Source organism: Neovison vison, chromosome 14, assembly GCF_020171115.1.
Source record: "Neovison vison isolate M4711 chromosome 14, ASM_NN_V1, whole genome shotgun sequence".
Taxonomy (NCBI): domain Eukaryota; kingdom Metazoa; phylum Chordata; class Mammalia; order Carnivora; family Mustelidae; genus Neogale; species Neogale vison.
This window is the reverse complement of record NC_058104.1, coordinates 6,577,143-6,604,969: the sequence shown is the minus strand read 5'-3', so window position 1 is coordinate 6,604,969 and position 27,827 is coordinate 6,577,143. Positions and strand designations below refer to the sequence as shown.

The 27,827-nt window shown below is 56.4% G+C and overlaps 2 protein-coding genes across 3 annotated transcripts in view; one reads left to right on the top strand and one right to left on the bottom strand.

Annotated features, from left to right (window-relative positions):
• Window positions 1-8,296, top strand: part of USP42 (ubiquitin specific peptidase 42) — a 52,277-nt gene extending 43,981 nt beyond the window's left edge. For both annotated transcript variants that reach the window (XM_044233800.1, XM_044233801.1), the window contains exons 15-18: window positions 1,062-2,558; window positions 3,545-3,846; window positions 6,038-6,081; window positions 7,287-8,296. In XM_044233800.1, coding sequence (XP_044089735.1) covers window positions 1,062-2,558; window positions 3,545-3,846; window positions 6,038-6,045 — 1,807 coding nt within the window. In that variant the 3' untranslated portion in view covers window positions 6,046-6,081; window positions 7,287-8,296. The remainder of the gene's footprint in view (window positions 1-1,061; window positions 2,559-3,544; window positions 3,847-6,037; window positions 6,082-7,286) is intronic.
• Window positions 8,297-8,494: 198 nt separating this feature from the next.
• Window positions 8,495-27,827, bottom strand: part of CYTH3 (cytohesin 3) — a 60,175-nt gene continuing 40,842 nt past the window's right edge. The window contains exons 6-14 of the mRNA XM_044233986.1: window positions 23,294-23,412; window positions 17,807-17,887; window positions 17,313-17,425; window positions 17,090-17,238; window positions 16,858-16,969; window positions 12,026-12,102; window positions 11,845-11,916; window positions 11,611-11,765; window positions 8,495-11,368 (exon numbers count right to left, since the gene is read on the bottom strand). Of these exons, the coding sequence (XP_044089921.1) occupies window positions 11,296-11,368; window positions 11,611-11,765; window positions 11,845-11,916; window positions 12,026-12,102; window positions 16,858-16,969; window positions 17,090-17,238; window positions 17,313-17,425; window positions 17,807-17,887; window positions 23,294-23,412 (951 nt within the window). The 3' untranslated portion in view covers window positions 8,495-11,295. The remainder of the gene's footprint in view (window positions 11,369-11,610; window positions 11,766-11,844; window positions 11,917-12,025; window positions 12,103-16,857; window positions 16,970-17,089; window positions 17,239-17,312; window positions 17,426-17,806; window positions 17,888-23,293; window positions 23,413-27,827) is intronic.

Here is a 27,827-nt window from a genome sequence, read left to right as displayed (position 1 = left end):
CCACATGGACGTCGGCTTGTGGGACGTGCGGCCCTTCCTTACTCCCTGCATGCCACTGCCTGCTTGTCCCTGGGCTCCCCCATCTCTGGGACAACCAGAATGCACCCCACATCTCAGAGTGGCCCCCGGCAGGGGGTCTGCCCTTACTGAACAGTGGTCTGGAAGGTTTAATTATTAAAATGGAGCGGAGCCAATCTGGAGGCGAAGAACTCTCCCTTCAGATTACCTTCAAGAGGGGACGGCATGACTCCCCAGTCACTTGGTAATGGCCTTCTTTTCATCCCTTCCCCAGTCTAGCTTAGTTTCTCCTCAGATGTCACATGTGTGAGGATGACCGTGGACGGTTATGTGACAGAACCACGCGTGGGCTGTGACCCAGCGGGTGTTGCTCTCACATGCGGGTATGAGACTCACGGCCGGGCCCGAGGTGCCTTGTCTGTTCTGATCTCATCTGTGCTCTCTCCCCCAGGGATTTTCCCACTAAAAAGTGGGGCCCCTGGAGGGTGGTTAATGTTGGCTGGCAGTTTTCATTAACCTCAAGCAGACCTCGGGGACCCTGTAGCAGACAAGGGCAGACAGAGTTCATGTCCTCCAGGAAGGCTTTCTAAAGCCTCACTGTCCTACTAGAGCCTCCCGGTTCCTACATTCCGAGGGGCCGTTGGCTGGGTTTGGAGGCAGTGATTCTGTTGGAGGCTTGGGAGAAACGCAGAGGAAAAGTTAGAGCCTCTGGTCGCCAATCTGACTTTTCTGATCATTCACAGTTATTAAGAATTAGAAGTATATCTGAAAACAGAAAGAGCCTACGACTGCAGGATTATTGTAGCTGAAAAATGGGATAGTAGATACTAAGCCTGATAGAGAATTTCGTGTTTTTGTTTAATGAGAGAAAGAGAATGTTAGTTTCCAAAAATGATAAATCCAGTATTCAGCTCCAGCCAGATATGTTAAGGGCACAGATTATTTAAAGTTAAGGAATGTTTTGAAGTTTTTGTCCTTGTGAGCCATAATGCGATCGAGCCACTGACTGATTTATTGATTTCTTTGTTTTGATGGGGCTGCAGTGCTCCTGGAACAGAGGAAGGTCCTGCAGACGATCTTGGCGCGGAGCTGGAGGCCGGCAGTCCCTCTCCCGAGTCCCATGAGAAACCGGAGACCCTCACGAGCCTTAGCAGCAAGTTAAAGAAGGCTTTGCCATCCTTAGACCCCAGTGTCAAATCTACCAAAGAAGAAGTCTCTGAAAACATTTTAGCAAAACCCGAGGAGTCTTTGCCCAGTGCCAACACCCTTTGCAGCAGTACTAAGAATACCGTGGGCGACGATCCACTCCCTAAACTGTGCAGCCCCGGGGACTTAACAGATGACCAGAGCAGAACACCCCAGGCCGGATCGGGGGTGTTACTAGAGAGCCCCCGGGCCTCGGCCGCAGTGGAGGCTGCGGGGAGTTCCAGCCCAAGTGCCCCCGTACACTCTGAGGGTGCCTGTGAGCACGAACTCTTAGTCTACATCAGTCGAGACACGTGCTCGGACTTGGAGGACCCTCCTCGGAGCGGAGGTGCGGCGGTCGAGGGCTTGCCCTCTCCTCAAGCAGACAAGATCACAGAAAATCATTCAGAAGGGGGCCCCGAACAAAGTAACGGGGAGAAATGTGAAGAAAACATGGTTGGACAAAAGGTTCCAGATCATTCTCCAGTTAAGGAAAAAATCAGTATCCTCAGAAAAGTTGATCGAGGACATTATCGCAACCGAAGAGATCGTTCCTCCAGCGGAGAGCGTGCGCGGGAGAGCAGGAGCAAGACCGAGGAGCGCTACCACAAAAAGCGGCGCTCGTCTGTGCGGGAGCGGGGCCCCAAGCAGGACCGTTACAGGACGGAGCGCGGCAGCGGGGGCCAGCACCACCCCTGTCACGGCGAGAGGCTCAGCCCCGGCGAGCGCCGCTCCCTGGGCAGGTACGGCCCCCACCACTCCCGCGGCAGAGGCGGCTCAGACCAGGAGTGGAGCAGGTACCACCCCCCCGAAGGCGAGCACTCCTGGGCCCGGGAGAAGTACTACCCCGACAGACTGCGGTGGGACAAGTGTAGGCATTACCACGACAGGTACGCCCCGTACGCGGCCCGGGAGGTGCGTGAGTGGAGGCCCTTCCCCGGCGCCCGTGAGTACGCCAAGGCGGGCCCGTCCGGCGGCCGGCCCTACAAGGACTACTACAGGGGGCGGAAGGGCCACGAGCTGCTCGCCAAGGGGAAGGACCGGCACCGCTTCGGCAGCCCCCGGGCAGGCCCGCCGCACGCCCTCCTCCCGTACCCCGACAAGTACCCCCACGAGAAAATTGCACTTGCAGCCGAAGACACCAATTGTAACCTCGCCGATCGCTTCCACGAACACGAGAATGCCAAGTCCCGGAAACGGAGATACGACAGCCTGGAGAACAGTGATGGTCACCTCGAGAGAAAGGCCTGGAGGGGCTTCCAGAAGGATCCCTTGGAAGAGCCTAAAGTGAAGAAGCACAAAAAATCAAAGAAGAAAAAGAAATCCAAAGACAAACACCGAGGCCGAGATTCCAGGTGAGGGTGAGGCCCAGTTCCGGTTCCGTGCCCGGGAGCCGGGCCGGGCCCCCCACCCCCGCGCGGGGCCGGCCGCGGCACTGACGGCTGGATTCCTGCGGCCCGCTCTGCGGGGCGTGAGCTGCCGCCGCGGTCGACTGCCGAACCGCAGCTCCGAGCCGCCGCCCCGGCGCGCTTCACGGTGCCGAGAGCGGCGAGTGTCGCCGCCGGACCCCGCGCTGCAGGACGGTGATGCCGCCGCGGCCCGTGCCGCGGCATGTCTGGGAGCGTGTGTGCCACGGCCCGTACTGAGACCTCGAGTTCCGGACTGTGTAACTGTGTTCCTCCTCTCCCTCGTCAGATGCGGTTGTGTTTTCGTGCCTGTTCGTGTTTTCTCGCACCTCGGGGCCCGCTGCCCCTGTGCTGCTGGCCGGCCCGCCCGTGGCGCGGGTCCGAGACGACCCCGGGTTGCCTCAGCCTTGTCTGTTCCTCGGGCTCCATTTCCTAGTTTGAGATCTCGTGGGGAAGTTTGTTTTTGTATTTCTAAAAAGCGAAATTGGGCAGAAATCGATTGTCTTAAAAATGACTTCTCCACGATGAGGTGCCTGACATCTGACCTGTCTTGAGATGGAAACCCTGGGGAACGGTTACAAAAGCCGAAGGGACACAGACACGGTTACCCGAGGGGGAGCCTCCTTCCCTCCCGTGTGCCGGAGTCTCCTGGCGAAAGCGTTCTGTCCCTCAGCCCCTCATTTTCCTTCTGGACGTGGGGCCAGCAGTCTTCGCTCCCGAGCTCTGGAGTGGGGTGGGGGGGGGTCCAAGTGGGTGACCTCACACCCTGGACCCAGGCACCTCCTCCGGCGAGCACGCGCACTGGCGCCCAGCTGGGGCCTGCCCCGGCGCGTGCGAGCGGAGTGTCTGCCGGGGGGTGGCGGAAGCCGAGGACCAGGCCGCTCGGAGGCGAGTTTGGTTTGTTGGTGGTTTGAGTTCTGGCTTCTTCTCCGCAGGCATCAGCAGGACTCCGATCTTTCAGTAGCATGCTCTGATGCTGATCTCCACAGACACAAAAAAAAGAAGAAGAAAAAGAAGAGGCACTCCAGGAAGTCCGAGGACTTTGTTAAAGACTCAGAGCTGCACCTGCCCAAGGCCGTCAGCCATGAGACTGTTGACCGTTTCCGGAGAACGGACGGCGCTTTCCCCCTCACCGACGGCCTGCCTCTGGAAGGTGCTGGGCCTTTCCGTGAGAAGAGAAAACACTTAAGGATGGGAAGCAGGGATGACAGGGGTCCTCTGTCTGAGTGTGGCCAGGGTAAGAGGAGACACTTGGAATTAAGACTATAGAAATGATTCTTGTTAACACCGGGGAAGAAACCCTCACTTGGCGTCGAAGGGGGTGCGTGTTCGCGGGAGCCCGTGCGCCCCGTCAGCTCCAGCCTCGGCCCCCGGGTGTGGCGCGGGTTTCAGCTGCCCAGTGGGGCGCTGCAGGCCGACCCCGTAGCATGTGTGTGAAGCCGCAGGGACTCGGACCTGGGCTCGGTGGAGCCTCCGTGGCAAGACCTCTGGTCTGGGGCCCTGGCTGTGTGGGAGTCTCCTGAAGGACTGGGGCTTTTATTCTTAAGCCATTTCTGATCGAAGTAGTTACACAGCGTGTGCTTTCCCTCCGGAGTCGTTAAACCTCTGGCATTCTGAGTGGAAGCTGAAGCTCCGTGGGAGGGATGTCCCCTGTCGGCCCCTGGCCGGGCCAAGGCCTTGCGGGCACCTGTGTTGTGGGGCCTTGGCTCCCGCTGAGCAAACCCCTCCAGGTTGGGAGCGTGGGGGGGCTTGGGTTCTTACCCACTTGGCACTGCTGTCTTCCGATGTCACCTTTTAGCCCTTTCTGCTCTGACCGCACTCGAAGCAGCCCCTTGGCGCAGAGTGCGGGCCTGGAGCGGGGTGGCGGGCTCGGCGGCCTCTGTGCCCGGTGGGGTCAGCCTGCTGCAGCCCGCGGGTGCCGCCCGTCTCCACGGGGCCTGCGGGTGAAGAAGGCCAAGGCCTTTGCAGGTTTGAAATGGCTGGCGGACCCCAAAGGAGACGTCGCGGCCCGTGAGACACGCCCGTGTCCGGAGCCGTGCGGGGGCGAGCCCAGCCTTCCCGCCTGCACCGCACTGCGCTGCCCTGGCAGGTCGCTGCCGAGAGCCTGTGTGGCCCCAGAGAGGGACGGGGTGCTCCTCTGGCCTTTTGTACGAGGAGCTTGCTGAGCCCTGCCCTAGACGTTCGAGGGGCTCTTTCGTGACTTTGATATGGCGTCTTGGTTGCCCACAGTCCCTTTGTGTTGTGAACTTGGAGACGCACGTGTTTTGGGGGCAGGCCCGTCTGCCCCGCGGCCCGCTGTCCGTGCGGCTGTGGACGGAGGAGGGCCACACGGCCCGGAGCGCGGGCTTTAGAGGAGCAGACGCCGTGAGGGGGGCGCTGTCCAGCGGGGGTGCTGTGCAGCGGGACATGCTGTGGGGAGCCTGGGTGGCACAGGGTAGAGGACGAGGGTGGCCGTGGCCGGCTGGAAAGTGACATTGGCTGTTGTCTGCTCTGGGTTTTTTAGATCAATCATGTGAATCTTTGGTCTGTTTCCCACGAGCATTTTGGTGATTTAGGGAAGGGCTTGGCTTGGTGCGGATTGAGTCCCTTCTACCTCTCCTTGGTGTTTGGGAGGAAGCAGTGGGCGGTGTCTGAGGGAATTCTCTGTTGCTAGAATGTTCCCCGCCCGGCTGCAGTTCCGTAAGGGGCACACTCAGAGGCTGCCAGAGCAGAGTGGAGGGCAGGTCCCCCAAAAACACGGCTCTGGAGGGAAAGCAGGCTGCTGTGAACCTCGGTGGTTGGCCTGTGGGGCTCCAGACGTGTCTCTAAGGGCCGCAGTCAGGCTTTGGGTCGAGCAGTGGCCGTTGTCTGTCTTGTCCGATTGCGCTCGATGGGCGTTGTACAGCCGGCGTTGCCAAGGGGAGCAGGTTGAGGAACCCGTGTGTCTGTACCCTCCTGTCCTCAAGGATAAGGGGCCACCTGCTTGGGCTTCCATGCTAAGCACGCCTATCTTCTGGCCAAGGATGCTAGACCCCTTTGCCTGCCTGCCACGTGTCCCCTATTTCTGATACCTTGACCACTCACCTCTGAGACTCCTGTCCTCCGGCTGCATGAAACCCTCACGTCAGTGTCTTTGGCTTGAGTTCTGTTCTGTCCTGCTGTTAAAATGCTGATCAGTTTGATGGGCTGGGAGCGAACTGTTCCCGCAGGCTATGGCTTTTCACTGGGTCGCAGGCGTCGCGTCAAGTCTTGTTTTCAGTCAGACGCTGGGAGCGATCGCCGTGCGACAGGGTACGCGTGCCCAGTCTGTGCGGGACGGGTTTCAGGCCGCGAGCATCCGGCCAAGAACGGGTCCTGAGTGTCCTCACGCGATGCCCATGCACAGCACAGGCATGAAAAATGCTGCAGAACTATCATTAAAATTTCTTTCCTGATTCTTTGCTTTCTAGGTGATTGAAAACTTGGCCTCAAAACAAAAAATTCACTAGTTATGGTAAGCAGTTTTCCTGTCTGTATGTTTCATACTTGTCCATAGAGGCACCGAGGGGACCCAGATGAAGGAGTTTGGGGCCTCGGGGAGACACGCGGTGCTGCGGGGAGCAGGTGCGGGAGGCTCCCCGGCAAGGGTAGCAGACTCCTCTGACCCCCAGGCCCGCCACTGGAGCTGTGCTTGGATCCCTCCTCCTCCGTTCTGGCTCGGGCACATGGTGGCCCTTACTTCAGGCACCGCCACCCTGCTCCCCCCTCCCCTTCTTCTAAGAAGGGGAGGGAAAGCTGCAGGCCCCAGACGGCCAGGACTAACACAGAAGGAAAAGCCCCTTTCCTCCACCCAGATTTATCCAACTGGCCTAGGAGAGGAGCCCCCGGCAGCCCCATTCCCACACACAGCCACGGGTCCCCACGCTGGGAGAACAAGGGGTTCGCGTGTCCCAGGCCTGACCAGTTCACCTGCAGGCCCGGCGGCCTGGCCGGGAGCCCCGGGTCCCTGTGCAGCCCTAGAGAACACATTGACTTCTACTTCTGACAGAAAGGACTTGGCCTTCCTGGAATGAGGTGTGGGTGCCTTAGGACAGATCCCGACTTTGACGGAGTCTGGTGACTTACTGCTCGCCTTTGCTCCCATGGCCCTGGAGCTAGCGCCTCACGTTTGGGGCCCGCGTTTGCCGAGGTAGACAGGAGAGTGTGCCGTCGTGGTCTTGAAGGGACTTGTGTCCAGCGTGTGACTTGTAGGCAGCTGGGGGGGATTTGAAATGGATTTCCCCGAATTGTCTACGGAAGATTAACGTGCAGCTAACTAACCTCTCTCGGTGTGTCTTAAGGAAAACTCCTAAGCCTAAGTAAGGACTTAGATTCTCTAGCGAAAGGGAATTAAAGGACTGAGCCGATTAGCCGCGGCCGGCTGAGCTGGCGGCCCGCGCCCAGCAGGTGGCTCCCTCCGCACTCGCGGCCTGCCTGGCGGAGCAAGCAGCCCCTTCCTCTCCTGCTCTTCCGGAAGGCAGAGTGATCTCAAAGGGACCTTTGTAAGGAAGAAGAGCTGCCCCCAGAGATCGGGTGGAACCGTGCCGAAAGGAAGTCCACGACTAAGTTGACGGTGTTAGGGACGGCCAGGCCCCGCCTGGGGCCCCCCAGCCCAGCGGCGCCCACTTGCCTGCCTCGGGAGGTACTAATGCCTGCTGCTTGCTGCCTCTTGTCTTTCAGATTCAACGTGTTCAACAGAAGCCATCCCCAACCCAGCTTAAATTATAAATATAGAAAATAACTTTGTTCAAATCTGCGTGGTGCTTCTTTAGTAAATACTGTACAGATTTTACCATGGAGAACTTTTTTTTAGTTTTTACCTTTTCTTAATTACCCTTATTCCAAATGGACGAACACTTTCTACAACTGCTGACCATTGTAAAACACCGTGTATATAAATCCCACGGACAGTGACGCCCTGGACTGGAACATCTCAAATGCTGCTTAATCAGACTCAGGTGGACCGCTCGCATTCCATGGAAGCTCCTCCACGGCAGACATCCGGTGCAAGACCCGCCGGGAAACCATGGAATTATTAAAAGTACAAACAAACTGACAGTATGTATATTTAATTTAAAGACTTATTTAAAGATTCACAAGCTCTCAACTCGACTTGAGAGCAGTCTGTTTTCTGTAATGTCTGATACTAGAAACTAATTTGCTTCATATTTTAGTTGTATTCAAGATTTGAAAATGTATTTTATAGACAAGTTCTGTTTTTGAACTTTGTGGAACTATTCCAATCAATTTACCAGTTATGATGAGTATTTACATTATGAATGTATAATCCAAACATTATTTGTAAAGCCTACAGTATGTTTTTATTACTTAACACTTTTTTATACAGTGTCTCTTGTCTTGACTATGATATTGGAGTCTGAGTTGTCAGCTTGGTCCCTTAAAGTTTCTAGTTACAGACAAAATCATACTGTGATTTTATTTTTAATATGGATATGCTATCAAACTGTGATACACTTATAATTCACTGGTCCTGCATCAGGAGATGGAGTGGGGAAAACTGTATTTAATACAGTTTGTATCTGAATAATCTGTATGGTTTATACAGTTTGTGTTGTTCAGAGATGTCTAAAGTTTGATCTTTGTTTTTTTAAAGATTAAAAAAGCACTTGCCCCACTGTAAATATACAGCATGTAAAATTTATATAGTATATAAATGGCAGCAAATTAAATGTTTTGTGTCTTATTCTTTAGTGCTGGTTTCCCCCCTTTGCTTACCAGAACCTTCTTACCAACATCGTCACGCTGCCTTCACCATCTCAGAATCTGTGGAAGCCCAAGCCACAGGCTCCCCTTCAGCCCGGAGGTTGAGCCTGGGCCCAGGTAGGGACAGGGAGCAAGTTCCTTAAAGAACCAAGTCCTAGACAATCTTCTTTGAACAATGCACTTTTTTATTTTGTGAACACAGTTATTTGCAATTTGATGGCCATACACCTTCCAATTTTGCTATTCATTTTAACAACAAAATATCAATAGATAATAGGGTATTTCTTCATGCAGCTCGTGGGAGTATATACAGTGAATAACAAACACTCCAGAAATCTCTTTGTACATTATTTACATATTAACTATATTTGCTGTAAATAGAAATGTCTAAGAAAAAAATAAGAAAATGTGAAATCACAACATGTGGTTTCGGGTCTACAACAGACCTAACTTCTCAGCAAAGCACATCTATGTAGATAATATGCATTTTAACTTTTAAAAATATGCATTGCTTTATATGAAGCATTAAATGCTGCTTCATCTATAAATAGCTCCTATCTTGATTCAGTTTGGTACCACATTAAACTGTCGAAAGTTGTTCCGTGATCCTGAAGACACTGTTGCCTGCCTGGGTCCAGGGTCGTCCAATTAAACCTCAAGTGTTAAGTGAGGCTGGCAGGGCCTGGGCCGCCCGCCCAACGCAGCCCTCCCGTTGCCTCCTGCCCTTGGCCTCCGGAGGAAAGCTTGTCTTTGGCCAGAGTTGGGACTAAATTCAAACACTGAGCGCAGATGGGGCGGCGGGGGGTCAGGGGAGGAGGAACACGGCTGTGTTGAGGTCCAGGCGGGGGGGCCAGGCCTCACAGCCCCCTGCTGGGGCTGGGCCTCCCGGACAGGCTGGCCTGAGGTGGAGCGGGGGTGACGGCGCGTGTGCCCATCAGGTTAATACTGTCACAACAAAACCTGGAATTAGAGGATCTCACGGAACATGGACAGCAGGTTACAGAGTCTAAGCACCGCGGCCTCTGCCTCGCTCCAGGGAAATAGCCAGCACGGGAGGCGCCTTCGCCCACAGAAACCACTCCTGCGGGGCCTGCCCTAAGCTCGCTTCTCCCGACCCCACTGAGGCCAAACCCCAAAGACCAAAAGCCCCATCTCCCCAGGGGCCTGCCTGGGGCAGACAAAGGAGAGAGGGAAGGTCCCCCCGTGTGCGACACGGACGTGGCGGGCGCCGCAGGGGTGCTTGGGCGCAGTGCTGGGCTGTGGGCTCCAGGCACCACCCTCTGCTCGTGGAAGACTGGAGGCCAGAGTTGCATATATACCAGCCGGGCATTTTGCGAATGCCGACTTGCCTTTCTCAAAAACTAAAAGTTTCGATTTTGAGGTATCAGTACGGTAACGAAGCCTAAAAGCTTGGAAATGAAACAAAAACTCCATTTGATGCAAGGTGGAGAGCCCTGGGCTCAGACCCCTTTGCATCTAGCGTGACTTAAAGCTACGTCAAGGTCAGCGGTGCTGAGGCCAGGGGCCCGCAGCCGGTCAGTTCCAGCACCAAGGCAACTCACAGGAACAGTCACTTGTACTTAACATCTTCACACAGGTGCCGACGCTCTGAAGCCTGCTTTCTGGGACTTTCCTCTTGCGGGGGGCAGTCCGTGACCTCCCAAGGCCGCAGAGGCAGGGCGTGCCCACGCAGTGTGGGCGAGGGGGTCCGTCCCGGCGGCCTCTGTTCCCGGGGCCCATCCTGAAGAACCAGCAGCAACGACCCAGCACACAGCACCCCAGCCTCGGCCCGCCGCAGCCCTGTGCTGCCTGAGAGCCATCCTCCCTCCGGCAGACGTCCTGAGCACCTACTATTAGATCAACAGCAACCTGACAGCCGCCGGTGGGGGATCGTCTCAAGGTCCGCCACCTGCACGTATCCGGGGCTTTACACTATTTACAGGAAACCCTAAGTGCCCGGCGCCTCCATCCCACAGCGCGCGCTCTCCCTGCTCACGGCGAGAGAGTAAGTCTCTGAAAACATGGAATGAGATTTGTTCTAGTTACTGGTCTATGCGTTACATCAAGAGATCGGGTCCAGCTACCATCAGGTCAGTAAAAGAAACACTGGTTTCCCAACAGGTTGGAAAGAGCGAGGACTGGTCGGAAGCCTGGTTCCGCTGAACCGCATGGAACTGCTGCTCGGGGTCCGCACGGGCCAACAGCAGCCGTTTCATGGGGCTCCACACCCAGACGGTGCCGGGACCACAGGTACAAGAGAAACACCCAGAAACTGTCGCTTGTATTTTAACGATCTGCCTTTTAAGAAAGTTATCTGAGCTGAAGAGGAGCCCTAGGGGACCTGGCCGCCTGGAGCCCGGCCCTGCCCAGGGAAGCGGGGGACTCTGCCGCACACCCGCACCCCCTGCCACCGGCGCCGCCCACCGCCCCCATTTGGTGCTGCGCGTGTCTTGTAGACAGAATTTTTCTTCAGTGCACAGTAGAGACTTGTGTCCGGGAGTTATTTATAGCTGCCATTCTAAAAATACTACTGTTAGAAAGTATCTTTCATTATAATTTGAGAATATAAAAAGGCATATAAAAGCTATAATCCTATATATCTGAGAAAAAACTCTGAATAAAAAAGTGGTAGCTTTTCCTTCCTCGTTCTGATAGAAAACAGCGGCTTCTAGGACGGTGAACGCAGCCCCGGGTGAGCACGTGCGGCACGGCGGGCCCGAGGTCCCCTTGGCCACGGCAGCAGGTGCGGCCGGGCCGGAGCCGGGAAGAGGGCATCGGGACACCAGCGGCGGGGCCTCGGCGACCACCCCCCAAAGGCGCCAAGCGGCCAGGGCGGGGCAGGCACTGCCTCCTCCGGGGAGGCTGCGGGAGAGCGAGGCGGGGCCCAGGGTGTCGGGGAGGCTCCCAGTCACTTTCTGCTGTGGGGTTTTGGTTTCTACTTTCACCTGTTGAGGCCGGGAGGGATCTATTTCTTATTGGCAATCCTCCTCTTCCTCGTGGCCAGCATGTCATAGAAAGGATCCCTGCTGATGCTCGCTCTGTGGAGAGAGGAGAAGGCTGAGGTCCGGCGGCACCTGCATTGCCCCCGAGCAGAGAGCTCAGGGCTGGCCTGTCTCCGCAGTCAGGGGCGGGTCCCGCACGCAGAAGTGCGCCTGCGCTCAGGTGCAGTCCGGTGCACGCAACCCACACGGGCAGGTGCCCTCCCGCAGGGGCCCGCACTCTCGCGCGCACAGGGAGGCCCTGGAGCCCTCGGGGGCTCCGAGCCGGGACCGGGGCGCACCTGATGGACTTCATCCACTCCTCCTTCTCCTCGGGGCTCGGGGCAGAGATGCGGTACACCACGTGGTTCCCCTCCACCACCCGGCCGTCCGCCTCCGTTTTGCAGGCCTTGATGACCTGGCCCTTGTGGCTGGGGTTATAAAGCTCGAAACAGTTCTGGCGGAGACAGACAGACGGCCGTCACCGGGCGCGGAGACCGCCGGAGGGCAGGGGCGGCGAGAAGGGGCCAGCTTACCGGTTTGCGCGGGTCCTCCACTTCCCTGATGCTCAGGTTCTCCAAGGGGATGATCCCCCTGGGCTCCTTGTCCTGCGAGAGAGGAGCGCACGGCCAGCCTGGCTGGGGCCCGCAGTCCCGGGCCCAGGCACCCCCCAACCCCCAGGGGCCCTGCGCCTCCCCGCAGCCCCGCCGCCCTTACTGTCGTGTACTCAAAGTAGTAGAGGCAGTTGTCGGTGAGGATGAACCAGCGGCGCTTCCAGGTCTTCACCCGCCCTCCTGGAAGCAGAAGAGCTCATGAGTCCGCGCCTGACACGCTAGGAACCCGCGGCCCGGAAGGGGGGGCCCGGGACTGACAGAAATGACTTATTTTCAGAAATGCCACTGGGAGCCAAGCTCGGTCTTAAGCTCCCTTCCTCGTGGAAACGTGGGACATTCTGCCCACACTGAGCCAAGTCCCGGCCGAGCCCTGGGGCCTGGCGCCTGGCCCCGAGCGGGCGCAGGGTGCTGCCGGGCCCCCCCATGCACCCCCACCCGGGCCGGCACCAGCGCCCCCGCCACGGCCACCTACTGAATTCCACCTTTCTGGAAATGTTAGTCGTGATGAATGGGCTTAATCCCCCCCCCCCATGGAAATGACCACAGGATGAAGTCAGTGCCGATCCCCGGCTGTCCGCCACCTAATCCTGTCACGGCAGGGCTCCGCCTGGCCCTGCAATCCGTCACCATCAATCACTCCTGGGGTCCGGGAATTACTCGATTGAATTAATCTCTTAATAAGATCAGGGACACACACGTAAACACACAAATGCACACACACAGCTCATCTGCGTCTCAGACCTTTCACTACAGAAAAGGAAATCTTTTACCCTTAGCTATTCACAAACGGGCTTCAACTTCCAGTCTTTGCTTCTGACATGAAGTTTAAACAAAACAGAATCAAGCAATCTGTGGCCACAAGCAGCAGCTGGCCCTGCTCTGTCACTCCCCGACGTGACATTCAGGGCGGACGGAGCTCACCCGCCTGGCTCTAAGACACGGAGGGACCAGGGTGTGGGAGGAAAGGTCGTGGGGGTCACGTGGGGGCAGGGGTCACGGAGAGACAGAAAGGCACACTAGCGGGCGTCCCGTGTCCCCATGGGACTGAGGCAAGAGGGCTACCCGGCAGGGAGTCTGCAGAAATCCAGGCAAGGAAGACCTCCCACTTCGGGGGGAGAGTCACGACCACTGGGATTCGGAGCCACCGGCCAGGTCCTCAGGAGACCCCGCTGGGACCCCTCCCCCCCGCCTCACTGATCAGACACCGGACCTCCCTCGGGTGGCCTTGGGCCGGCCCGAACGCGACTGGAGAGGCTGGTGTGTGGGCACGCTGGGCGCTAAGAAGGGGGCCTCAGCTGTGCGGAGAAGGAAGGTCCAGCTACGTCTCCCTCCTCCCTGACAGACACCCCCGGCTCCACGCACCTCCCTTCTGGTCCCTGTCCGAGGGGTCTGACCGTGTGCCTCCCTGATTCCTGCCGCCCTCTCCGCGGCCCTCAGACCGCACCGCATGTCCGTCCCCAGGGGTCTTTGGGCCTAGAGCCGCATCCCCCCCATCTCTCCCGACCCCCAGGCACCCCCCCCTCCCGGAACTGTCCGCTCCCTCTGGACGGGGCCTCACTGGTTCCTCCGAAGACCCGACACAGGGCGGAGCACCAGGAGCCCTGCTCATGCCCGGACCTCCGCTGCGGCGTCCTGGGGAAGCCCACGTTCACCGGGAGGGGGCCCAGGAGACCCTTGTCCCCAAGCCCTCCAGTGATGGGACAGCACAGATTCTCTCCAGGTACACCCCCACGGCCAGGTCCCTCTACCGCTCGCCCACCAGGGCTGTCTCAGGCCGCACCGGTGCTGGGCTTGGCCGCCAGCCGCCCCCACCCGTGCCAGCCTCCCTGCCCCCGACTCTCCTCCAAACAGCAGCCACAGGCAAGCCTCGAAGAGGTAAGTTCATCCCGGCTCTCCATGCCCGAAGCTCGCAAAGGCTCACACCGTCAGCCGAGGACCCCAAGCCCTCGGTGGCCTCCAGGGCCTCCCCAGGGCTCCCCTCAAGCCCCAGCCCTTCCTTCTTGCCACCACGCTGCCTGAGTGTGACCCCCCTGCCAGCAGCTTCCCTCCCCTCCGCCCCGCAGGCAGGTTCTCAGAGAATCGTCCCACGAGCCCACACGCGCTCCGGCGGCAGCCCGCACGGGGTTGCGAGGCGGCCGTCTAGGCTCTGCTCACCCGCAGCCCCATCGCCCACCCTGCCCCGCCCCACACCAGAAGCGGGTTAGCCAGGAAGGCTTCTCAGCGTTTAGCCCCTGGGGGCTCCTGAGTTCAGTGGCGCATCTTGGGGAGCCTAATCCCCGGACTGGTGGTCACGGCCAAAGGCCTCCCAGCCCAGCCCGAGGTACCCTTCCAGATTGGGGGCCAGGCCCAGCAGGGGAGAAGGGGGGAGCAGGGGTCCCACCTTTGGTGTCGGAGCCACCACAGGTCTCGCGGCAGGGGAACAGATGGGCTCTGCCTACACACGCTCCTGGCTGAGCTTCATGAGCCAGGGACGGACAGACGGACAGATACGGACGGACAACACACACACACAGCACTCACACCTGTGGAAAGCAGCCTGGCTTCTCCACTCGGAACTTGCCGCTGGTTCCACGGCTCTCCCAGGCACACCGTGCCCGCACAGCCTGCGACACCCCCTGTCCTGCAGGACAGCTCGACTCTGAGCCACGTGCCTGCCTGTTCTGAGCACAACTGACCCACTCTCAGAGCTCGGCGGCTGTAAGGCACTTCTCCTTGATGATCCCGAAGCAACACAACACTCCTGTGCTCTCCCAAAGCACCCAGGCCTTCTGGAAGCACCACCTGGCCCGAGACTAAGTTTACGATGAAACACAAGGAAGCAAGGTCACGTGGTGACCTCCGTTGTTTAACTGCGTGTGTAAAACACACGTTGTCTCCCACGCTTGTGTTGTAGGCCCCGGGTCAAGCACCTCCGTGTGCAGGCCTGTGTCTGCCCTGTGCTAGAGAAGGGCCCGGAGCTAACCCAGGCCAAGCTAACACATCTCTGGCGTTGGCTTCCAGTAGATTTACTGCCACCTTGGCCCTCGGAGCCCGACGCCAACAAGCTGTCCCTAGGGCCCAGGCCAGCGTCAAGACTCCTGGGAGGCTGCCTGTGGGCAGGACTGTGTCTAGGCCCAGCAGCTGTGGAGAGCGGACCTGCCTGCTGGAAACCCACTCTCTGGACGGCTACAGCTGTGTGCAGAGAAGGTACGGAGGCGGCCTGGGCCGTCACCGGGCTGGCTGGTGGGCCCGAGGTCTGAGTGGCACCATCACCACCAGCTTTGTGACAGCTACCGGGAACGCCGGCGCGGCAACTTGCCCTCTCACACCCGTACATGTGGCGGCGGAGCACGGAAGGCGCGGACCCCGGGCCGCCCACTGTGCTGAGGCCCGTGACTGACTGCTGGGGGCCCTCGGGCACCCACTCAGCACCCCACCAGCTCTGTAGCTCCTCGGGGTGCTCTGGGCACTGCTTACATGTGGGGGAACACAAGCCCCACTCGGCATTTGTCTCCCTCATCTCATTCCCGCTTTAGAAGCAGGTGTGTCTCCCGCCGGCGCCAAGGCCACACCAGCTGCCAGGCAGGCCTACACGGTCATTGTCATGTGAGGGACCCTCCTTGGCAATGCAAGGACGGGAGGGGCCCAGGTGCTGCTGCTGGAGCGTCAGACACGTCCACCCTCTGCGCTGACCCCGGGGCCACAGGTCTGAGGGGACCTGAGAGATGCATCTCCAAGTCCACGGCTATGGCTCTGGGTTTCTAGACAAAGATCTAGAACAGTCCCAAACCTCAGCTAAGCCAGAAAACAAAACATTGGAAGACCCCAAATCACACCTGCCTCTTACCCTCCCCCTGATTAAGAACACAGAGCCGCAGGGACTCACTCAGGCCCGGTGTCTTACAGTGTGTTCTACAGAGACCACACCTGCTTGGAACACATGGTCCCATCTCACAGGCTCTCATGTCCCAGGAATGCAGAAATCCCCCCACCCCAGATCAAAACAAGACAAAAAAGAAAAAGAAAAAGAAAACAAAAAACCACCCTATCACTTCTTGTAATTGCCCCAAATATACCAACGCTACTCCACTTGTCAGTGGTTAGGAAGCCCGCTGAACATTCCCGCGCTCCATCCGGGGGAGCAGACATGCGCTGCTGGGTTAGTATGAGAGGCAACCGGTGATGTACGGGGATGGAGCAGGCGACCAGCAGTCCCAAGGCTGCTCGGGCCCCGAGGACACGGAGGGCAGGCTCGTTCCCACACGGCATTCCCATGCGCTCTGGGCGCAGAGAGGCTGGCGTCCCGGCCACGCCTCGCCCGGCCCCGCGGGAGCGGGTGTCCCGTTCGCTGCGCCCTACGTGAAGCTGACCCAGCAAGTCCAAAGCCACATGGGTCGGATGAATGGCAGCCACAAATCAGAGCTTCACACAGACCAACAGGGGAGAGAAACCCAGAGAGGAACGAGCAGCTGGGGGAGAGGCGGGAAGCCACTGGGTACGTACCTCCTAACGCAGAACAAGCAGGGACAGCCCGTCACAGAACAGAAAGGTGGGAGCCACAGGCAGAAGGAAAACAACAAGAAGGCACATTTAAACCACTCATCAAAAATCAGCCACACCAAACCAAGAGAAAGGCACGCAGGTTCTCGCAGTAAATGCACCTGCCTCTGGTACAGAAAACTGCCTTGGGTCTATCAGGACGCTAACTGAGCAGTTTTCTGGGACGCTCGTGCAGCCCGGGCGTCATTCTCTGCCGTGGACACGGACGGGACGGCCTCGCTCGCACAGGGCAGGGCTCAAAGCAGCAGCCATCGAGTCGGGGGCGTGCGGCCGGCTACCGCGGGCAGACGCGGCCCAACGGCCTTCGCTTCTAGCGGTTCTGCCTCTGGTCGGGGGCCTTGGCTGCCGAGGGCTGGGGGCTCCGAGCGCGGGGCCCGCCCGCCGGCCGCCACTCACCCAGCTTCAGGAGCCAGCCCTCGCGGTCGGGGTTGAAGAATGTGTGCGTCAGGTCGTTGCCGTCGTCCTCGGGGATCTTGAACGGCTCGTTCTTGATGCTCTCGTACAGGTTCTGCGAGCAGCACAGGCGGCGGCGCGCTCAGGGACCCGGCCGGGGCCACGGAGCCCGTCCGCTCCACGTCCCCGAGGGCCCCCGCAGGTGCCTGGCGGGCCCCGAGGCCGGGAGGCTCACCCGCAGCAGCTCTTCCGGGAGGTCGCCCCCCTCGTTGATGCCGCGGTTCATGGTGACGAAGCGCTCGGCCGTGGGCTTGTCCCGCACGTTGTGGTTGTGGAGGCTGGTGTTGAGCATGATGATGGCGAAGGACAGCACGTAGCAGGTGTCTGCGGGAGGCCAGGGGGCGGGGCCGTCAGCCGCCCGCCCGCGCAGGCGCCCCCAGCGCCCCGCCCTCACCCACCTGTGGACTGGAAGACGCCGGGGTTGCACAGGCAGTAGCGGGACGCGAACGCCTCCATCATGCGGTCGATCTTCTGCGCCTCCCCCGGGAGCCGGAAGCTCCACAAGAACTGCCTGTGGAGAAACGAGCACCGGGGGACGAGGGCGGCCCTGGGGTCCGGGGCGGGGACGCCAGGCTTTCCGCCGACAAGGCAAGGACTCGCGGACAGACTCTGCCCGTGGGCGGTGCCCGTGTCTCCTGGCCCACGCCGGGGCACCTGCGAGGCTGGCGTCTGCGGCCAGAGGCGGGGGAGAGGGGCTCAGCCTCGGAAGCGGGAGAACAGCCCAGACCCAAGGGCCAAGTGCTGGGCGGGAAGCAACACATGCCCCACGGTCCATGAACGCCTCTCCAGGCCTGTCTGCAGCTCTGGGGGACCGCAGCCCGGGGGCCTGGGGCGGGGGGGCCTGTCTCCTGCTCCCACACTTCCCGCAGCCAGCCTGGGCTCCGACACTTACCTTAAGGCTTGCACGAGGTTCAGATCAGCAAACTCATGGAGTTCGACAAATGCTTGAAGAACTTTAATATTAAAGTCGTCCCTGGGAAAGAAAGCAAGTGCCGTCCAAGGCCACTGCGCAGAACGTCCGTCATTTCAAAAGAAAGACCTTTACTACGTAGACCAAGGGTCTGGTTTCTCGTCTTGCACAACTAGAAGTTAAGATCTACTGTGCTGCACGCTCGTTTTCAGGCTTACGACAAAGGAGACTCGGTCGGATGTTAGGAATTTACTTCATAGTTGGTGCTGATCAGGGTACAGGGGCCATCGGAAGATTTCAGATGCCGCCACGGCTGGGCACGAGCCACACAGTCCCAGAGGGTCCTGAGCGCCAGGCGCACGCTCTCCCTCTGCTCTCCCAACCAGCGCCGCCAACAGCGCTCCCCCTTCGCAGGCGGGGCTCGGGAGCCCGGTGCCAGGGCAGAAACCCAGCAGTGTGCAAGAGTTTTCAAACCAAACTACACGTGAGAAGACCATCAAAGGCCTCAACTTCTACATCACATGAAAGAGGACAACATGCTTCACTGGGGTTTCACTCCATGCTCTTTCCCCGGGTCCTGGCCACAAGGGACAGTAAGGACAGCCCGAGACAGCGAAATGCTGCTGTCACCACGGGTGCAGGCCAGGATGCAGAAGTTTCCCTTCCCCGAGGCGATGGCGGTCCCTGGGTCTTCCCCGGACCACGGAGCAGACCAGACCTTGCTGAAGACAAGGGTGCTGCTGCCCCACAGGCACATGCCTGCCACTGTCAACTGTGAGGAAAGGCCATGGCCCAGGGGCACCTACAAAAGGACGCCCGCCAGCTGCCTGTGGGGCTGAAGGATGACCACGGCCTCAGGAAGGGGCCCAGGCACAGCACATGCTGCAACGTTCCCCTCCTTTCTTTGGGGCAAGCGGCTGTCTGAGGCCTTGGGGTTGCTGGGGGGACTGGCCCTGGAGGCGGCGAGCATCCGCCCATCATAGGCAGGCCGCAGCTAAGACTGGGGAGCGGGACCCCACCGGGCTGAGCGCCCAGGCAGGGCAGCACCCACCAAGTCAGAGCCATGGGGGTCCGCGTCAAAGGTGAGTGCCCACCGTCCCAGCTCCAGCGCTGCCGAGTGCGGGGTGCAGAGCTGGGGGACAGCACGTCCCTTGAGTAGGAGCTGGCCCCCTCTTGGGCTCAGGTGCACAGGCTACAGCTGGTGGTGAAGACCCCAAGGCGGGACCAGAGAGGCCAAGTGATCCGAGGGGTGGCTGCACCCCCACTCCCGCTGTAGCCGGTCCTCCCTCAAGGTGGCCCCTGAGGCTCGGTCCTCAGTCCACAAGGTCCTTTATCGCCACACTCCCCGCGATGAGAACGGTACCTGTGAACTTCCCGCTCTGGGGTTCCTGCCTGCCGGGCCCCTCTCTGAACCTACACACCGGGATGCACCCCCCTAACTCCCCACGGCTTTGAGCTGTGAATCAGACCATGTCCTTCCTGGACTGGGAACCTCCCCCCACCCCCGAGCAAGGGGCAGAGGAGGCCGTCATCACCCTGAGAACCTCTGCCACCCTTCCACTCCCTCTGCTCTAGCCACACGGCCCCGAACGCTGACCCTCTGCCTGTCCTGCTGTCCCCCAACACCTGCCTGCAGTACACCCCCGTCCCCTTCACGGCCTGGCACAAATGTCACCTTCTCAACAGGACAAGCCTGACCAGCCGGCCTAACTGCCAACCGCAGCCCACCCGATGCCCTTCCATGCTTCTGCTCCTCCTCGGCCCCACCACCTTCTAGCAGTCGGGAGAAGTTTCCACTGCATCGTCCCAGCAGAAGATTGCTCACGAGTGGATGAGTCTGTCTTTTTTTTTTTTTTTTTCAAAACAACACAACCCATGTGCCGAAAATAGAGCCTGGCACAAACTCAGAACTTGGCATTTTCTGGAACTCAAAACCTGCAGGCACACACGACCTGCCAACAGCAGGAGCCGCCAGCCAGCGCATCCCACACCCGTCCTCGTTCGTCTCAGGCACCCCTGCACAGTGACGGCGACCTCAGACGCTGGCCCTCGTGGCACAGACGAGTGGGTGCTGCAGCCCTGGGCCACTGCTCAGGTTTCTTGTGGATTTTCTTTCTTTCTTTTTTTTTTTAGCTTTGTTCAAACATAATCCACATTCTGTACAACTGTCCTATTTCAAGCGTACCATTCAATGGCTTTTAATATATTTACAGATCTGTGCAACTGTCACCACGATCGATTTCTGAACATTTTCGCTGCCCCCAAAAGAAAGCCCATTGCCCCATCTGCCAGGCCCAGGCGACCACGAGTCTGCTGTATCCCCCCCTAAGTTCGCCTGCCCGAGCGCTCTGCATAAAGGGAATCGCACGGCCCGCCCTCTGCGGCCCTCCCAGCCGCCCAGCAGCAGCCCACCGCCCGGATGAACCGCATCTCGTCCACCCACCAGCCGAGGGACACCCGAGCTCATGGACATCGGAACCGCTTCCCGCTTCTGCCAACCGAGAGCCACGCGGCCACAAGCACTCGTGCGTGTTTGTGCAGACGGACATTTCTGCTTCTCTTGGGTGAGCACCGGGGAGGAGAATGAGCAGGTCGCACGGTGATGGAGTATTCTGAAGAACTGCCAACTGCTTCCCATGGCCCTGGCACTTCCTAGCCGACCAGCAGTGTGTGAGGGCTCGGGTTTTCCCACATCCTGGGCGGTGCGTGTCTTATTGTTACAGACATCCTCGTGGGTGGGAAGTGGTAGCTCCCTGATGGGGGCTGAGGATACCGAACATCCCGCCGTGGGCTGACTGGCCTTATCATGTAGTCACGTATCTTCTTTGGAGACACGTCCATTCAGATGCTTTGCTCATTTTATAATTAAGCTGCCGTATTATTGAGTCGTAGGAGTTCTTCATGTATTCTAGATAGAAGTCCTTATCAGGGGGTGCCTGGGTGGCTCAGCTGGTTAAGCAACTGCCTTTGGTCCAGGTCATGATCCTGAAGTCCTGGGATCGAGTCCTGCCTTGGGCTCCCTGCTCAGTGGGGAGTCTGCTTTCCCCTCTGACCTCTCCCCTCTCGTGCTCTCTCAAATAAATAAATAAATAAACAAAATCTTTTTTAAAAAAGAAGTCCTTATCAGATTTATACGTGGCTTATAAAAATCTCTCCTATTCTGTGGATTGCCTCTCCACCTTCTTGATGATGTCCTTTTCAACACAAAAATTTTCAGTTTTGATGATGTCCCATTTACCCCCATTTTTCTTTTGCTATTTATGTTTTTGGTGTCACATCTAAGAAACTCACGCCTACTCCAAGGTCACAAAGACCTACCCCTATGTTTTGTTCTAAGTGTTTTATAGTTTTCCTTCTCATATGCAGTTCTTTGATTCAGTTTAATTTTTGCGTAACCTGAGTGGTCCAATGATACTCTTTTGCATGTAGATATCCAGGCGTCCCAGACCATTCGCTGAAAGACTGTTCTTTCCACCATGGAACTGTCCTGACACCCTTGTCAAAAATCATGTGACAAAAAAAATTTAAGGGTTTATTTCTAAATTCTAAATTCTATTCCACAACCTAGAAGTCTATCCTTATACCAGTACCACACCATCTTCATTACTATAGCTTTAGTCTGTCTTATAATCAGAAAATGTAAGTTCTGCAACTTTGTTCTTCTTTTCCACGGTTGTGGCAATTTTGGGTCCCATGATGTTCTACATTAATTTTAGATGAGTAAGTCAACTTCTATAAAGAAGTTAGCTGGGATTTTAATAGGGAATGAGTAAAATCTCTAGCTCAAATTTCCAATCCATGAACATGGGATGTCTTTCCATTTATGCATGTCTTTTCATTTTTTTTCCAAAGTTTTCTAGTTAAGACTAAATATTTTGTACCTCTTTTGTCAAATTTATTCCCAAGTATTTTATTTCTTTTAATGCTATTATAAAATGGAGCTGTTTTTCTTAATATCTTTTCCAGGCTTGCTCATTGCTACCATTTAGAACTCTAACTGGATTTTACATATTGATCTTGTATCCTGCAGCCTTACCAAACCTGTTTATTAGTTCTAATGCTTTTAATGATTCCTCAGGATTTTCTGCAGACACAGTTCTGTCTTCTGTAAACAAAGTTTTATTTCTTCCTTTCCAAACCAGATGCTTTGAATTTCATTTTCTTGCTTAACTAGAACTGCCAGTACCACATTGCAGAGAAGTGGCAAGGGCAGTCAACCATATCTTGTTCTCACTCTTAGGAGAAAGCATGAAGTCAGCCTGTGGGTTTCACAGGTGCCTGCGTCATACTGAGAAAGTTCTTTTCCTGGTTTGTTGAACGCCTTTGTCTTAAAGCAGTGAATGTTGCCAAAAGCCTCTCCAGCATCTATTGCGATGGTCATGTGGGTTTGCTCTTTAGTCTACTGATCCTGTATATTACCTTGACTTGCGTATGCTGAACCAACCTTGCATTCCTGGGATAACGAAGGCATGCATGCGGTAAAAATACTGGTGTATAACCACTTGTCTGTACCACTAGATTTACTGAGAGTTAGTGGACGGTTTTTGCTTTAGTAGTTATAAGAGATACTGCTCTGTAGGGCTTTTGTTTTGTTTTGTTTGTGCTATTTCTGGTTTTGGTCCCTAGTACTACAGGCCACACAGAATGAGACAGGAAGTGTTCTGCTTTCCACTTTTGATCAACTGTTTTTAATAAAAAGCTAGAAAAAGAAACCACTCCAGGGAAGCAACTCTTGGGCTCTTGTTTAAAAGCACTTTTGTTTGGTCTTCGACTCAGGGATGCGCTGTCCTAGATGCCCGCCCCAACCTCTGCTACCCACAGCCAATGGACCCTTAATTAAAGAAGGCCAGAGCTATAAACCCAACCAGCTGCTCTCTGTTTAAAAAATTAATAGCTTCCCACCTTCACGCCTACCCCAAGCAACAGGGGGAAGAAAACCTCTGAGAGATCTGGTCTATTTCTGAGCACATCATTAAAGAAGATTAAGATGCTTTCTGAGGGGGCGTCTGGGGGGGTTCAGTTAGTTGAGCATCCAACTCGATTTCAGCTCAGGTCATGATCACTGAGTCATGGGATCGAGCCCCGCATCAGGCTCTGTGCTCAGTGGAGTCTGCTTGGGAGTCTCACTCCCTCTGCCGCCCCCCCACATGCCCACACACACATGCGCATGCGCTCTTTCAAATAATCTTTAAAAAAAAAAAAAAAAGATGCTTTCTGAGGTATGGAGAAAGGGCAGCCCAGCTTCAGTCCTGCCATGGTTCCCTGACTAAGAGCTTTCAGAGATCACAGCCCCCGCCTGGCCCCAGAGTGCCCGCAGCTGTCTCCCCACAAGGGCAGGGAGAGGCTGTGATGGCACTGGGCCAGCGCGGTAGGGGGAGCGGCCCATGCGCCCCTATGCCCACAGGTAACTGACAGACCCTGACGTGGAGGGCGGGCACTGGTTGTGCTGCTGGTTCTCCTTCAACTTACCTTTCTCCCAGATAGTCCCCAATGACGGTCTTATTTAGGCCTTCTCCTTTATACAGGAACTGGGCTACGTCTTCTGGGGAGCTCTGCAGCAGGTCATTTTCTATTAGAAACTGAATTCCCTGAAGAGGGACATAAGAAAGGACGCTCTGGTTAGGAGGGTCGCCCAGACTCATCTCTCAAAGACACAAGTACATCTAGAGTAATGATCTCACTGGTTGGGACACAGCAAAAATACCAGGACAATCTCATTCTCACACCCTGGACTACATTTCGTCCATCAGAGAAAAGCACATTCACTCCTTCCTGGCAATTAAACAGGCTAAAAGACAAATAAAGGGGTTACGGAACAAAGCATCAAAAAGGGGAGCCTGGGTGGCTCAGTTGTTAAGCGTCTGCCTTCAGTTCAGGGAATGATCCCAGGGTCCTGGGATCGAGCCCCACATTGGGCTCCCTACTTGGTGGGAAGCCTGCTTCTCCCTCTGCCCCTCCCCCTGCTTGCATTCCCTCTCTCGCTGCATCTGTCAAATAAATAAAATCTTTTAAAAAAATCACAAAGAAGATATTAGAGATTATAAAGGCAGAGGTACTCATGATACTGGATTTCCCAAGTTCGGGAGAATGATCTGCTTTGTGTGTGAGAAAAACATGTTGTATATGGTTGGCCAACCACGCCCTTCCCAAACTCCCCTTTTTCCTTGCCATTCCTTGCTAAATAATCATGTTCCTGGTCGGAAAGATGTCCGGACAGAGGACGCGGGGAAGCTATTGCTTTCTTGATCAAAAGGGACTTGTGAGCAGCTCCCTCTCCCTCCTTCCTGCCTGGAATACCCTCACGGACAGTGGATGAGGGAAAGGCCCGAATGAACACAGGGTTGGGGGGGCGCGCAGGGGAGGAGGGTCCTGTCACGTGGAGCCACTGGACACCCTGTGGCCACGTCTGCTGTGTGAGAAGACAGTCCGTTGTACAGCAACACTGACGAGATCTGTGGGCTGTGGCTGAGCACGGAAACGGGTCTGTGCCACGGAGCTGAAGCCGCACAAATCCACGCCCACGAAGGCCCTCAAGGGCTCAGGTGACAACTTCGAAACGAAAGGCTGCAAAGGCACCTCCCTGGCCCAAATCAGCTGTGCTCCTCTCCTGAGAAGCCCTAAGAAGGGCGACCGTGGACCTCTGACCCAGCCTGTGAGCTGGTTTCCGAACACAGGCTGCGAATCTGGAAGGGGATTCCGCCCTCCATCTGCCTCTGTTTCTACGAATTCCCGAGAAGACTGTCCAGCCACCACCCTCTGTGCCCAGGACCTGGGCTCCCTCACACCACAGGGTCCCTCCGAGAGTCCTTGTTATTTTTTTTCAAACACGTCAATGTCCTCAGCAGCTTTATTTAGAATTTCCCCAAATAGGAAAACAACCCAACAACATCTGACCAACAAAAGAGAGAAATCTATTCCAGCAGATTCCACACGAGGGAACACGACGCAGCAACGAGAGAGGATAAATGCACCAGAACATCGACGCGTCCGACGGACGTGACACGGCGTGAAGGACCGCACGGAACGCGCCTCAATTCCACACTGCTCTACGCGGACAGCGTGGAACCTGTTCGCCAGGCGGAGACACCAGAAAGACACTCCTGACGCCGACACCGCATCTTGCTCTGGGTTACACAAGGATTTTAATGTGTAAAAATTCGTCAGGCTGTGCATTCAAAGTTTGCGCACCATATGCTGTTCTTCAAGAAGTTTACCCAAAAAATCAGTATGTCTGATGATCCTAAATTAACTCTCTATTTCTGGTGGGAGCGCATGTGAGTCCGGGCCTCCCAGGGATCGTCTTGTTCGTGAGAGGACGTGCACACACCATAAGGAAGCACTCCGACCCCAAGGACACGCCTGTCCAGCAAGGCCCCAGAAACAAGGCGCTGTGGGCACCCAGCTGCCAGGGTGAGCGAGGCAGGGCTCTGTGCGGGAGGGGAGCTCTGGGGAGGGGGCAGACGGTTACAGTCTCACCTAACATCTCTGGCCAAGAGGTCAGAGGCCAAAGCAACCCCGGTCTGCCTTTCTCACTCTGAGTCCCAAGGACTCACAGACCAGCTGCTGGTGGAATCGGCAGACCCTGCTGTCCGCCCCTCCCCACCAAACTGCAAGGGACAGGAGACAGAACATCCAAAGCAGCCCAAGATCCTGCGGCCAAGGGCCAAGTGGAAGCAGGTGCTCCCCGGGGGATGGGTGCCTGGCTGACAATTGGGGTGATCTCCCCGGCCTGGTCCTTCACCGCCCACCTCGGCTCATACTGGCCGGCCGGGGACGGGGGGACACTGAGCAGTGGAGAACCCCAGCAGCAGGCTGTCCCGCGGTGAGGTCCCCGTGCCTCCTCCCGCCTGCTGAGGGGACTCTGCTGTGCACCATCGGGGGGGTGGGGTGAGGTGGGGGCTTTGACAGAGGCTTGCATCCATCCTGCCCTGTGCTCTTTCCAGCCTCCCAGCAGTCCCCAGAGTCCCGAGGCCCAGCAATTTCCACAGTCACAAGGTCCCAGGCACTCCAAGAGCCTAGGCCCAGCCCGGAACTGAATGAGCCTGGGGATGAGGCTCTCCCGAGCTCTGGATGCTCACGACCTGCTCTAAAATTCAAACACTCGGGAGCTCCCTGGGGAGGCTATGCAACAGCCTGAGAAACCAGGATTTGAGAAGACCAAAGTAGGCCCAGCCCAAGGTCACCTCTTCCATGCTTCAAGGTTACAGAATGCAGCCAAAGGAGCCCCAAGTCGAGCTCCAGCTCCCTTTCCGACAGGTACCAGAAAACACGGTGGGGGGAGCCCAGGCCAGGGACCGGAAGAGAACACGGAGCCAGAAGCCAGAGCCAAAGAGAGCAGTTATGAAGGAGAACGGGACTGCGTCGGGAAGGACAAAGAGGCAGAAGCAGAGGAGGACACGGGAGCCACTGATGTGCGTCCCCGTCCACGTGACGCACAGGTTGCGAGTAGAACGGTGGGTCCACAGGCCGGGGAACCCCAGGGATGGCCAGCGGCTGTGACCAGCTGGGAGGGAGGCCTGGAGCACACTGCGCCAGAGCTTCTGGCCTCTGTTGTTTCAGGCCACTGAGTGTGGTCATCTACTACAGCAGCCCAGGGACCCGAGTGCACTAGATAAATGCTAATAAAACAAAGGAAATGTTCCAGGATCATCAGACAACATTCGTGTTTTTAAAATATCACTTGGAGGGGGCGCCTGGGTGGCTCAGTGGGTTAAGCCGCTGCCTTCGGCTCAGGTCATGATCTCAGGGTCCTGGGATCGAGTCCCGCATCGGGCTCTCTGCTCAGCAGGGAGCCTGCTTCCCTCTCTCTCTGCCTGCCTCTCCATCTACTTGTGATTTCTCTCTGTCAAATAAATAAATAAAAATTCTTTAAAAAAAAAAAAATATCACTTGGAGGGGGCGCCTGGGTGGCTCAGTCGGTTAAGCATCTGCCTTGGCTCAGGTCATCATCTCGGGCTCCTGGATCGAGTCCTGCATCGGGCTCCCTGCTCGGCCGAGTCTGCTTCTCCCGCTCCCTCTGCTGCGCCCCCTGCTTGTGCTCGCTCTCTCAAATAAATAAAGTCTTTAAAAATATATCATTTAGAAAAGCAAACGCAGAATCTACTGGAGGGGGGCACCATTCAACCCATTCCTTACTCCTCATATATCTTTTCCTACTTCCTTGTTCTCAAGCTCCGTGTCTGTTCCGTGTGTGTGTCTCAGTCAGAACACAACTGCATTTCACCGCTGCTTCCTCAGCCTAACGTGAAGGTGCTTTTAAAAAAAAAAAATAATAATAATAAATAAAAAACAAAAAATAAAATAAAAAAATAGGGGCGCCTGGGTGGCTCAGTGGGTTAAGCCGCTGCCTTCGGCTCAGGTCATGATCTCAGGATCCTGGGATCGAGTCCCGCATCGGGCTCTCTGCTCAGCAGGGAGCCTGCTTCCTCCTCTCTCTCTGCCTGCCTCTCTGCCTACTTGTGATCTCTCTCTGTCAAATAAATAAATAAAATCTTTTAAAAAAATAAAAAAATAAAAGGTAACTGAGCCCAGTCAAGTTGATGGCGATTACCGGTTTGTCGCTACTCCTTTTCCGAGCCTTCACAAATACTAGGTATTTCTTATATCTTTTCAGCCTTCTGTTGAATTAAGTTTTCTTTATGCAATTTTTCCTAGTAATTTAGAAATCCTATCTTATCCCTATTTATAGTGGTTGGTCTTGTAATTTTAATACTTAAGGGCGCCTGGGCGGCTCGGTCAGTTAAGAATCTGCCTTCGGCTCAGGTCATGATCCCGGAGTCCTGGGACGGATCCCTGCATTAGGCTCCAAGTTCAGCTGGCTGCCTGCTTCTCTCTCTGCTTATTGTTCCCCCTGCTTGTGCTCACTTTCTCTCTGACAAATAAATAAGTCTTTAAAAAAATAAATAAAATTTTAATGTTTAAAGTTACACTCATCCAAGAACATCTACAAAACCTTATCCAACCTTTACCTGCTTCCCTTCTCCCTTGCTACTTACAAACAGCT